Source organism: Archocentrus centrarchus, chromosome 13, assembly GCF_007364275.1.
Source record: "Archocentrus centrarchus isolate MPI-CPG fArcCen1 chromosome 13, fArcCen1, whole genome shotgun sequence".
NCBI lineage: Eukaryota > Metazoa > Chordata > Actinopteri > Cichliformes > Cichlidae > Archocentrus > Archocentrus centrarchus.
In genome coordinates, this window is record NC_044358.1 from 20389877 (window position 1) to 20400865 (window position 10989).

The 10989-nt window shown below is 39.0% G+C and overlaps 2 protein-coding genes across 3 annotated transcripts in view; one reads left to right on the forward strand and one right to left on the reverse strand.

Moving 5' to 3' along the window:
• Positions 1 to 2660, forward strand: part of LOC115789936 (leucine-rich repeat and fibronectin type III domain-containing protein 1) — a 133927-nt gene extending 131267 nt beyond the window's left edge. For both annotated transcript variants that reach the window (XM_030743529.1, XM_030743530.1), the window contains one exon: positions 781 to 2660. In XM_030743529.1, coding sequence (XP_030599389.1) covers positions 781 to 1681 — 901 coding nt within the window. In that variant the 3' untranslated portion in view covers positions 1682 to 2660. The remainder of the gene's footprint in view (positions 1 to 780) is intronic.
• Positions 2661 to 6498: 3838 nt separating this feature from the next.
• Positions 6499 to 10726, reverse strand: nkapd1 (NKAP domain containing 1). The gene is made up of 6 exons (XM_030744726.1): positions 10627 to 10726; positions 10307 to 10383; positions 8958 to 9043; positions 8658 to 8798; positions 8468 to 8521; positions 6499 to 7438 (listed from the first exon to the last, which is right to left on the reverse strand). Exons 2-6 carry the CDS (start codon positions 10373 to 10375, stop codon positions 6985 to 6987), a joined length of 804 nt encoding a protein of 267 aa, XP_030600586.1. The 5' UTR covers positions 10376 to 10383; positions 10627 to 10726; the 3' UTR covers positions 6499 to 6984.
• Positions 10727 to 10989: the final 263 nt, after the last annotated feature.

The window sequence follows — 10989 nt, forward strand, 5'->3', positions numbered from 1 at the left end:
CGTGTTTATTATGCAAAATGTGACACAAATTAACTGAATCTATTTTACCAAAAAGCATCCCAGGATTTATGTATTCACAGAGTGAGTTAATAATAGTGGTTGACTTTCTTTTTTCTTTTTTTTCCCCTTTCTTTCTAGGTTTTATCAGATATAATGAGTTGCTCTCCTGTATAATTTTCTCATCCTGTTTTAGCATGGAGCTGAGTGTTGTTTTGTCTTTAGGTGGTACATTATTACCTACAAATGATAACCATCAAAGTCTCCCCTTAGGGAAAAGGAACAAGCTTCTAATTATATTAACACCAATGTTGACCTGAAGACAATGCCTTTCTCCTTCATATTTAGAGTTGTGTAATCTTGCAGTTGCCAACAAACTGTGACCTTAGGTATTCACACATCAAAACTGTCTTCACATCATGCGTCACTTGTCCGCCAGCCTGCAGCTGTTGTGGCATATACTTAAGACAGTGAGCCTCTCCTGCCTTTTTTATCACCTTCGATGTCACTTTGTCAGACGCACACCGAATCAAGCAACATCTCACAGCGTTTTTATGATACAACATGTGTTCTTATAAGTCACCTAATGAAGTGTGATGCTTTTTATGTTTTTCTACCAGAGTAATATTTAAAGTCAGCAGTAATGGCACTGTTGCCTTATTCTTACGTGGAACTGACACCTTTGTGTGATTTAATACGCCTTATGCAAATCACTGTATGTGGGTGTTGTAATTCTTAAGCTTAATCCTCTTCATCTTCACCACCATCTTCTTTTCTCTGCAGAATGATCCCATCTACCAGCAAGAACTTCTTAATCAATGATCTAGCTGCAGGACGGGAATATGACCTTTGTGTGTTGGCGGTTTACGATGACGGCATCACTTCATTAACAGCTACCCGTGTGGTCGGCTGTGTACAGTTCCACACAGCCAGTGAGGTCAGCCAGTGCCGTTTCATGCACAGCCAATTCCTGGGAGGCACTATGATCATCATTATTGGTGGTATAATTGTTGCTTCGGTGTTAGTGTTCATCATCATCCTGATGATTCGTTACAAGGCCTACAGCAGCCCAGAGGACAGCAAGACCAAGGTCAGCTGTAGCATGCACTCCCAGACCAATGGCAGTCAGCAGCGGCTCCAGCGTTCAGCCTCCAAGCAACCTTCTGACGAAGGCCAGCATGAAGCCCAAGCACCCAAAGAGTGCATGGCACTGGTGCTGAGGGTGGACGGTGAGAAAAAGGAGGATTCAGCAGCCACAACTGCCATTCTGGAGGTGGAGCTGCCTCCCCTGACTGTAGACAAGATGAAGAGACGAACCAGCCTGGATGCACAACGTTCTGGTCCCCCATCTGAGGACACGCAGACGGACAGTAGCCTGACGGGCTCCACCATGTCCCTGTGTCTCATAGGCCCCAATGCTGGCACCAAGGAGGCTCCCAGGCTCAAGGACAAGAAAAATGCCCTGGCTAACATGGGGTTGCTTCCTAATGAGCTAGCACGAACTAGGCACAGATTCTCTTTTGACGGTGGGGATTACTCCATTTTTCAGAGTCATAGTTACCCACGCAGAGCGAGGACAAGGTGGCACAGATCCACCAACCAGCTCAACGTGGAGTCATCTCCGCTTGCCAACAGGAGAGTTACATTCAGCAGCACTGAGTGGATGCTAGAGAGCACAGTCTGAGTAAAGTAGTGTAGCCAAAAGAAATGGCTCAGCCGCACACAAACACACACACACACACACATGTAAAAACACAAATATGTCTACATGCCATATGACACACTTTCCCAGCACACAGCAAGTGATAAACACAAGCACATATACTGACGCAAGCTTTCTGTGAGTTGCTGGAGAAGAACACAGTCTCGTTCATCCTGCCTCCCCGTCATGCTCCCACAGAAGTTTGTTGGCCATGTCCTTTCTTTATGCAGCAGTGCCTTATTCTGAGAAAAAAAAAAATGTACGAATGGAGGATGCTGCTCACTGTAGTCATAAACCGTCCTCTCTACCATTGCTTTCCAGTACTGATAACGGGAAGCATTATGTTGGATTTTTAATTTCTCCTTTTTCTGTGATATGCCAAGGGGATGTGGCGTTTGGATGTGACTGTTTAATTGTAAAAAAAAAAAAAAAAAAAGAAAAAAGAAAAAAACTTCATCATAACTGTAAAGTGAACAGCCAGGTATCCTGTTATGTCAATCATGTTTTGGGTTCTCAAAATAAAATTGAAAACAAAAACAAAAAAAAAACTTTTGCACAGAAGACACGAGATACAAGGACAAGTATCACCACCAGTCTATACAATAATGATTATTAAAAAAGAACTGAATTTTACAGAGGCTGATTTCTTATGTTTGCATAGAGAAGATGGACCCGGAAACCTGCCATGGATTCCTCTTTGACGGTCGGACTGTATGATAGTAAATTGGTATTGTTGCAGATGTGACTGTATATTAATCAGTACTGTATCTGGCTGGTCTAGATAAAAGACAACAAACAAAAAAGACATATATAAGTATATTAAAACATTGGTGTATGTGTACTAACTATGTAAGTAAGTAAGTCATATGTCACATGACTTTTTACAAAGCATTTGGGTGTTGGCTGCAAGTTTTTACATTAAAAACCTGTGTCATCACACCTCTCCCTATTTAGTATGTCAAGGTTTGGACCATCTATTCCCTCACGAAGGGTATTAAATTTTTTTGTGTGGGTTAACTGTATCAGTGGCATTTCCTTCTTGTGCTGCAGCAGTAGGATTGTGTGTGTGTGTGTGTGTCCACTGCAGGGACACACAAATTCAGATGATAAATATTTGATTTCTCTGCGCTATTTAAGGCTTCTGCAAAAGCTCCTCTATGACCACCAAGCGGAGTGGGTTGTGGGACGAAGAGGGACGCGGTAACTGGACATGGTGCTGAATCCAAATGTGGCCAGCTGTTGTTATCAAGGGTGTAAGATATGACATGTACCACTAGGGGGAAACAAAGCTCTGCAAGGTTCCTAATTAATTGCATACTGCAGTGAGGATATATTAATAACCAGCACAAGAACTGTGTAGCATCCTCTTTTTCATTTATATATTAAAGGTCAAAGTTTATTTTGTCTTCTATTTAACATTTAAAAGCAGTAGAGTATGTATCACTTAATAAATCATTATAATGTAGTTGTGAGCAGTTATCACTTTTAAGTGTTTTTTTAATGTAATTATCAGCATCCATAGCTGTGTCAAAACACATTAATAGCGCAAAATAATACAGCAGTAGGCCAGTCATATTTAATGAAATATGTTTAACAAATACTCAAATTGAGTTTTTAAAAATTCATTAAGTGTTTATACACATGGAGAAAAGAAATCACTCAGGCAGGTTTAAACTGCTGGTAAACGTATTCATTCATCAGTGGATTTTTGTATTGCCATTGTGAAATGTGTAATAATAATTAATTTAACACATTAAAAATTTAAATATGCCAAGCATTTATATAAACACCTGCAATGACAAAACATCTGCTTACAACTACAATATATTGCACTTTCAACCAGTTGTTTATGTACTGCATATAAATGCATAATACAGTGGGTGAACTAAAAAAAGACCAGACAACAGGAAAAGATACGATCAGGGCAGATGAGGGGTATTTGCTTGCTGAAATGGTAAACACCCTCTCCCTCTGATTACAGCTACTCAGAACAGGCTGAGATGAAACCGAGCTGTGTGGACAGCAGAGAGATAAAACATGGAGCAGAAAGATAAGTCGCACTGGGGGGTTTTCCAATCCTCCAGAGTCTCCTATTTGCATCCTCGGTGACGGAGAGGATTGAATCCGAGAACGAGGTCATCCCTTCATCTTTCCTCATCACACTTAACCAATTTACAGCACAAACATTCACATTTTACATAGCTTCTAGAAGGGGATTTAACTTCAGGATGTAAATGCTCAGCTGTCAGTTTGGGATGCGCAAACTTCTTGAGCTCAATCCGTCTCCTTATTTCAGTAACCACGGATGCTTAACGGTCTGGAGCTGCGAGGCTGGCCAACTCTCCGAACAGGAGAAGTGTTTTTGTGCGCTCATATCTGTAACCACTATTCAACACAAAATCTGCTTAGGTAGGAGGATGAGGCTGAGACATCACTCGGTCTTAAAAGAATTGGCCAGGACAGTCAAACCAGCGAGCACCGGGGGTGTGTGCTTTCTTATCAGCAGTTTTGAATAACTGCAAAAAAAAAAAAAAAAAATGGGCTTAGACTTCCTAAAGGTTTATTTATTTGCTTAAGTTCCCATTTTATCTTTAAACCATGCAAATATAAGTTTTAGAAAAGTCCAATTTGAGTATGGTTTGGTACATATTTACATTTTTTAAAATTTTTTATCTACATTCATTTCTGTTCAGGACCACAGCCATGCTTTTGTCTTCTTATGTTTAATTGCGCTTATGACATCCTTTATCTAAATCCTAATTTTTCCAGCCAAGCTTTTTTCAGAGTTTTGATAATTGTTGAAACAACACTAAACCATCGAGAGACTTTTAGTAACATGCAACAGCACAAATGTGGCTTTTTTGAAAAGAAATGTAAGGTTGACACACATTTTCAATATCATTACAATGATACCAGGAAAAATGCTCTTTTTTTTCCCCTTCTAAAAACAGATTGTTATCCTAACTATCATATAAAAGTTCAGCTGTAATAAACACTCATTTTTGGATTGTGCCCTGTTGCCAAAGCGCTTATAAACCATGGCAACGTGTTTAAAAACCGCCGTCAACACTGATTTGACTTGCTGAATTTCACTTGCTTTCTTCCATTTCCAAGATTCGGGCAGTTGCAGCCAAGCTGAACACAGCTCACTTGCTGCTGCTTAGAGAGAACACTTAGCCTATTGACACAGACTCAGCAAAGTGCTTCAGGCTTTTCCAGTACACACTTTTTCAAAATGGTTTACCAACACTTCCCTTGGCATCAGATTATCTATAAATACACAGATGGCACAGGCTTACTCTTTCTTACCAGTCTGGACAGAGGAAGGTGTAGATATGGGCAGAAGGGCGGTGTTCAGGAGTATTGTGCTAAAATTGCACCAGCTGTGTGTGGCATTACAGCATTTTTCTTTACATTCACCCACTGTTGTAATGTTGCAGAAACAAGGAGACGACACAGGGCAATCTGCTGCTCCTCAGCAACGTAGACTAGACTTGCATAGCAGTCGGAAAGTAGCCCTACAAAACACTAAATTTATTCACTTTGATCATGAGTAGCAGCATAAGAAAGTCTGTCTTTGGCATCATAAATAAAAAAGCAAAACCTCCATGTTCAGACTGGAACAGGATTGTGGCGAGGTCTTTGATCCACGTTGGTCCGCAGAGACAGAGCCACCTCGTTTCTTTCCTGACAAACAACTCGAGAGAATCACAAGACCTCTAATCACAAATGCAATTTTTCATATGCCAGCGGTTATTTCAAAGTATTGAAGCATGAATTATTAAGGCAAGCTATCTACTTTTATACCGCCATCTCATTCCTTTTTTGTTTTTGCCTTGAAACGTGTTGCATGTTATCTACAGAGAAACTGGTTGTGCTTACCTTTGTACTAGTCTGTTTAGGATTCATGTGGTTCACCATGCACACGCCTTCCAGTTAAAGATCATAAGTTAAAATTTTAATATTTAAGGCCATTGTTAACAGATCCCATGACAAGATGCCCTCTATTGCCTTACCTGTAGCTCTCACATGTATATAAATCTTTAAACTTACGGGGGCAAAAATGTATTTTATTTAACAATGTCAAATCATTTCTGTGAACAATTCATCACTGGAGTTTTTGCTAATGTTACTCAAACCGGAGTAAAACAATATATATGTTGGGGACTATTTTCAGCTGCATATTGTTCACCTAACAAGTGTTTATTGGAGCAAAATGGTGCATGCGGGAATGATTCAGAATAAACGATGCCAGCGTTCAGTGCAGTGGAAGGTGTCTGCCAGTGACGGTGTGGCTCACTGATGTGTTTTTAATAGTATAACAGAGGAGCTCTGTGGCAGATGAAAATAAAAGCGCTATATGGAAATTGCTGGGGTGGTGGGGGAGGCCCGCTTGATACGTTTTTGAGTGGAAGGTTTATGTCCTTATCCTGGTCTTCACTACTGAAAAAAGTACAGCAACCACCCACGGCATTATAAATAATTTATCTGTTCCAACTCATTTAAATCCTCATGGAACGAAGACCATCAGTGTGTGCATTGTTAAAACCCCACAACTGCTCTCCGGATCACATATTTATGACGTCGTTCACAGTCAGTACAGTTTTTGCTGTTATTAATCAGAAAAAAAGGTGAAAATTTCCAGAAAAGTTACCAATACCCTCATACTTTTCTGCTCAGTGCTGTAACCCTGTAAGCTTTGTGCAGTCATTATTAGTAATTATTAGTTTAAATTCATTAAGGGTTTAAATAAAAAAACTATATTTTAAAAAAATGCAAAATAGACATTTATTTTCCCACTTATGACAATATACTGTATACAAAGAGTGAAAACTGCAAGACATGAAAAAATAAAATACATATTCCATTACAATTGATGATTTAAATTGCATTTTCTCATAAATAAAATAAAAACACTGGTCTTCTCAGGACAGAAGGTCACTATGTGAGGCAGACAGTCTGAGGTGAGTCGATCAATCAGCGTGCCTGCAGCTCACAGGATTCCCATTGAGACAGATGGTTGCTACTCCGCCATCCTTCTTCCCCCTCCCTGCTGTCTGTACTGCTGTACAGTGCGCTTCAAGTCACTGCAGAGGTGATGAGATTCTGCCACGCAGGAAGCCCACGGAGACGCCCGAAAGCACAGGTTTGTTGATGTTAAACAAAGTGCAATTTAGAAGAGCCCTGCAGTGAAAAGCCCTTAGCGCAGTTAGGGACAACAAAGGAAACCGCATCAGTTTCAGGGGTCGTTACCTGAACTGTGCATCTGTTTTTATCAGTGCGTCTCAATCCACAGAGCTATCTGAGCTCTCCTCACCCACTGCTTTCCAGTTTTTCCTCTTCTTCTTTTTTGAGTTCGCCCCTGAGTCCGAGTCTTTGTACAAGTCGTGCTTTCGCCTTTTGCGACTGTGAGACAGCCTCTCCCTTTTTATCTCATCATTACTGTCCTCTGTGCTGCTGTCCTCGTCTTTTCCTCTGCTTTTGGAGGCTTTCTTGTTTTTATGTCGACTTTTAGTCCTTTTTCTCCTCTGCTTGTCTTTGGTAGCGCCGCTGTCATCACTGCTGCAGTCACTGCTCGAGCTGTCCACTTTCTTACGTTTTCTGTCCTCACCTTTGTTCTTCTTTTTCTTCTTCTTTCGTGCTGATTTTTTGGACCGTTTTGATAAGCATGCCTCTGTATCAGACTTGGACTTTTTCATTTTGTGGCGGTTAATCTTCTTTGTGGCACTGCTTTCTTCACTACAATAAAACAAAATCAAAAGAACAAATGTAGAGATGCCACTAGAAAGAATAATAGTATGTTTAAAGCCTTAAAGGACCAATCCTCCAATATTGTAGCTGGAGAACCATCTCTATTCTGGGGTTTGCTACAGAGAAGCTTTCTATAAAGTCTTAACAACATAACCCTTCACAATATATTCCTGGAGTTTATCTCAGCTTTGGCTTGAAGACCTCTGTGTTTTTGAAAGAAAAGTATGAATCATAGAGATTCATTAACAAGGCAGAAAAGACTCACTTGTTAATATCATCGAAGTTTGCCAAGTCACACAGTGTATCTTACAATAATACAGGAAATCCCTGTTTATTTATGAACTCCTACATAATCAGGACTTGAGCAACCAAACTGGTACACAGGTATAGCTTAGGTCCCTGAGGGCTCTTATCAATAAGCAGATATGGATAGTCATCATAATTGCCTTGCAACCACCTAAAAAAATGGCTAAAATGCCTCATTTCCAGTGTTTATGCACATAACACCTTTTAAAAGCAATATTTAAATTTCACAGCAGTAGCATTTAATTTATGTCCACTAAAATTTTGTTATGTGTGACATATTATGCAGTCATCATGTTGCCTAGCAACCATGTGGACTAAAATCACAGACCAAACAGTACTGTAGCGTGGCCATGTGCTACGATAAATGAAGTCAGACACTATTTAAAACTCAGAATGAAAATAATTTTGTCAAATGTTGAGATACTAAAAAGAAAAAAAAAAGAAAAAGATAAATGATAAGAAAGAACAATAAAATAAAAATATTTTACTATGTAACTGATGAACTCTTTTTAGTATTTATTTTACAGTGGCCAGGTCTCATTTTAGAGTCTTTTCTGCTTGCACTAGTTTCTCACATAATTTCATTGTTCAGTCTTATCTTGCATTACTACAAGGGTCAGGGTTACGGGGTTAAAATCTCAGGAGTGCCCCTTTAAAATCTCACCTGAATATGTAATAACTTATTTGGTGCTGTGTGAAATTTCTGCTTACCCATCACTTTCAAACTCCTCGGGATAAAGCTCCTTGAACCCACTATGTCCCCATCTGTGATGAGAATATATAAAATTCACATATATTAGTTAATCTTATATAGCACTCCAGCATTTCCATTACACATGAGCACTGCAACTTCATATGTAAGTGCAAAAGAATTATTTTGCTGGGTTTTTTTAATACCTACCTGTCAGGATCATTGGCCTCAAATTCATACAGTTTTCGAGTCCAGTATCGAGTCTCTCTGTCATCGTGCTCTGAGGCACGCTCTCTGCTTCGGCTGAAGTCTCTACGTCGATCCGAGACGCGATCACAGTGCATATGTCCTCTGGAATACAACCGTTACCCATAATTCAGCAAGTCAATAGATTATCAAAGCTCTAGACTGACAGCTGCATAAAGCTGCATGCTATGAAGACTCAAAAGTGCTTTCATCTCATTTGTGTTTAGGTGGATCAAATTAAACTGAAGCATTTATTGCTCCTACCTCACAAACTCTGAATCTGACAAATTTTGGTGGGACTTTTGGACCTCCCAGTCCCGCATTTTCCACATTTCCATTTCCTCCTGGATCTGCACAACAATATGTACATGAAAGACAACACAGACATGTATTTGTGTACACATAATTTAAATATTTACGGTGGTTATCCTTCTATGTGTGGGCAATGAAAAAAATCTGCCAGTCAATGGGTGAACATGTGCATGCCACCTAAATATTAGTTCCTCCTACTTTTCTGTACTAACTAAAAGTCAATGACTGCATTAGGGGGGAAAAATTCTAAAAGCTCCAAAAAAAAAAAAAATCTCAAATTTAAAATCTTTTTGTCCCAACTATAAATGCACATTGTTCCTTTTGTCCAGCTGCTCAAGCAAACTGCCTGCATCGTCTTAGGGTTTAGTAGATTGTCAAAGGTTCTTTTTTTTATAAAAGTCAAGGTAGTTTATAGAAGAAACAATTAAGCAGTGTTGTCTTCTTTCCCACAGTAGCCTGTACTAAGCTGCCAGTTTGTTGAACCAAAAAGAATATCAGTCTGACACCATATAACTCAACAACACCACAAACTTCACTCTTAAAAATTACAATGAAGTTGAATGAATACCTCTCTTAAAAGTTCCAACAAAAATGGCATTACCTACTTACCTATTTTATTATGACAGAACTTTAATTTAGTTACATTTATTATAAGTGGTGGACAAAGTACCAATAACTTTAAGTTTTTATTGAACTATTACCACTGAACTATGTATAAGCAAATCCTATTTTAAGTGTGAAGAATATATGCATTGATTATGCATAGTGCCCCAGAAGTCCACAATTTATCACTCATCAAGTTCTGGACTTTTGAGGCTGTATATTTTTACTTTTGATGCACTGAAATGTAAGCAGCAATTTAACATTTCTGGTCTGGTTTGGTATAATATAACTGCAGTATTAGTGTTGTGTATTTTTTTTTTTTTTAAAAAAAAACCTTTTCTTAGGACTGTGGGATCAAACTCAAAATGGGCCTGAGGTATTGCTTTCTCACTGTCTTTGTAATTTTCTTCCTAAACAGGTTAAAGTTATACTATAGTTACAACTTTCAGTCTTAGTTTGTGTGACCTCAGAGAAACTGTAGCAGCCTCAATGCACAACTGATTACAAGTGAATAAAATTAATTTTCCTGTTAAATTGTTGTGAAAATGAATCCAAACGATCAAAACAGAAACACTGCATTCATTTAAACAAACAACAACACGGCTCAACTTTAAGTATTAATAAATAATGAATCAGTAGCTTAATTACATAATAAACTCCACCTTAATCTTACAAACGCTTATTGAACCTAAACGTACCTTATTGTGGGCATCTGTGTGGCGGATTACATTCCTCAGTAGCGTCTTTCCCATCGACTGCTTCGACATCACGACACCTGACATAAGACACATATAAGTCATGGACAGACGAAACCGAAAGCATGAGAAGGGCTGACAATAATCTCAACTCTTGTCCCTCGATGCCCGGTTAGCTTAGCTCGATCGCTAATAGCAAAAGAATAACGTTTCAACAGCAAAACCTGTTCAAAAATCCACTCCCCTCGGCTTGACTTAACTGTATACAACTGTCTGTATTATTACACGTTTCTCATCCTTTTGTAATTATGTCCAGACTGTACCTTTCAGAACAGAGCCGCATTCAAGAAGAAGAAAATACAGCCTCTAGTAGGGCTTCCGCTCTACCAACCCACGTAATGGCGTCGCGCAATCTACGTCATTGTATTTCGAAAAACTGAACCGCGATTGGTCCAACTGCTGAACTTTATAACGGCAAAAATAATGAAAGTAAGAATTTTTTTTTTTTTTTAAATGAAACGTTTTTTCGTTCATCTACTATGCTGACTGTAACTGGTCACAGTAGTCGACTAGATAAAGGACTTCAGTCCACTCTGTACAACCCCTCTATTTGATCTGAAAAATGTCCACTATTTCAAATAGTTACATTTAATTTGTTTAAGGTATGATTTATGAAGCCAGAATGT

Coding starts and splice junctions, on each gene's coding strand:
- nkapd1 (XM_030744726.1), bottom strand. CDS start 10,375: ATGTCGAAGCAGTCGATGGGAAAGACGCTACTGAGGAATGTAATCCGC. Junction 8,522..8,657: donor GAGGCCAATGATCCTGACAG/GTAGGTATTAAA, acceptor TTCTCATCACAG/ATGGGGACATAGTGGGTTCA. Junction 7,439..8,467: donor GAGGAGTTTGAAAGTGATGG/GTAAGCAGAAAT, acceptor GTTTTATTGTAG/TGAAGAAAGCAGTGCCACAA.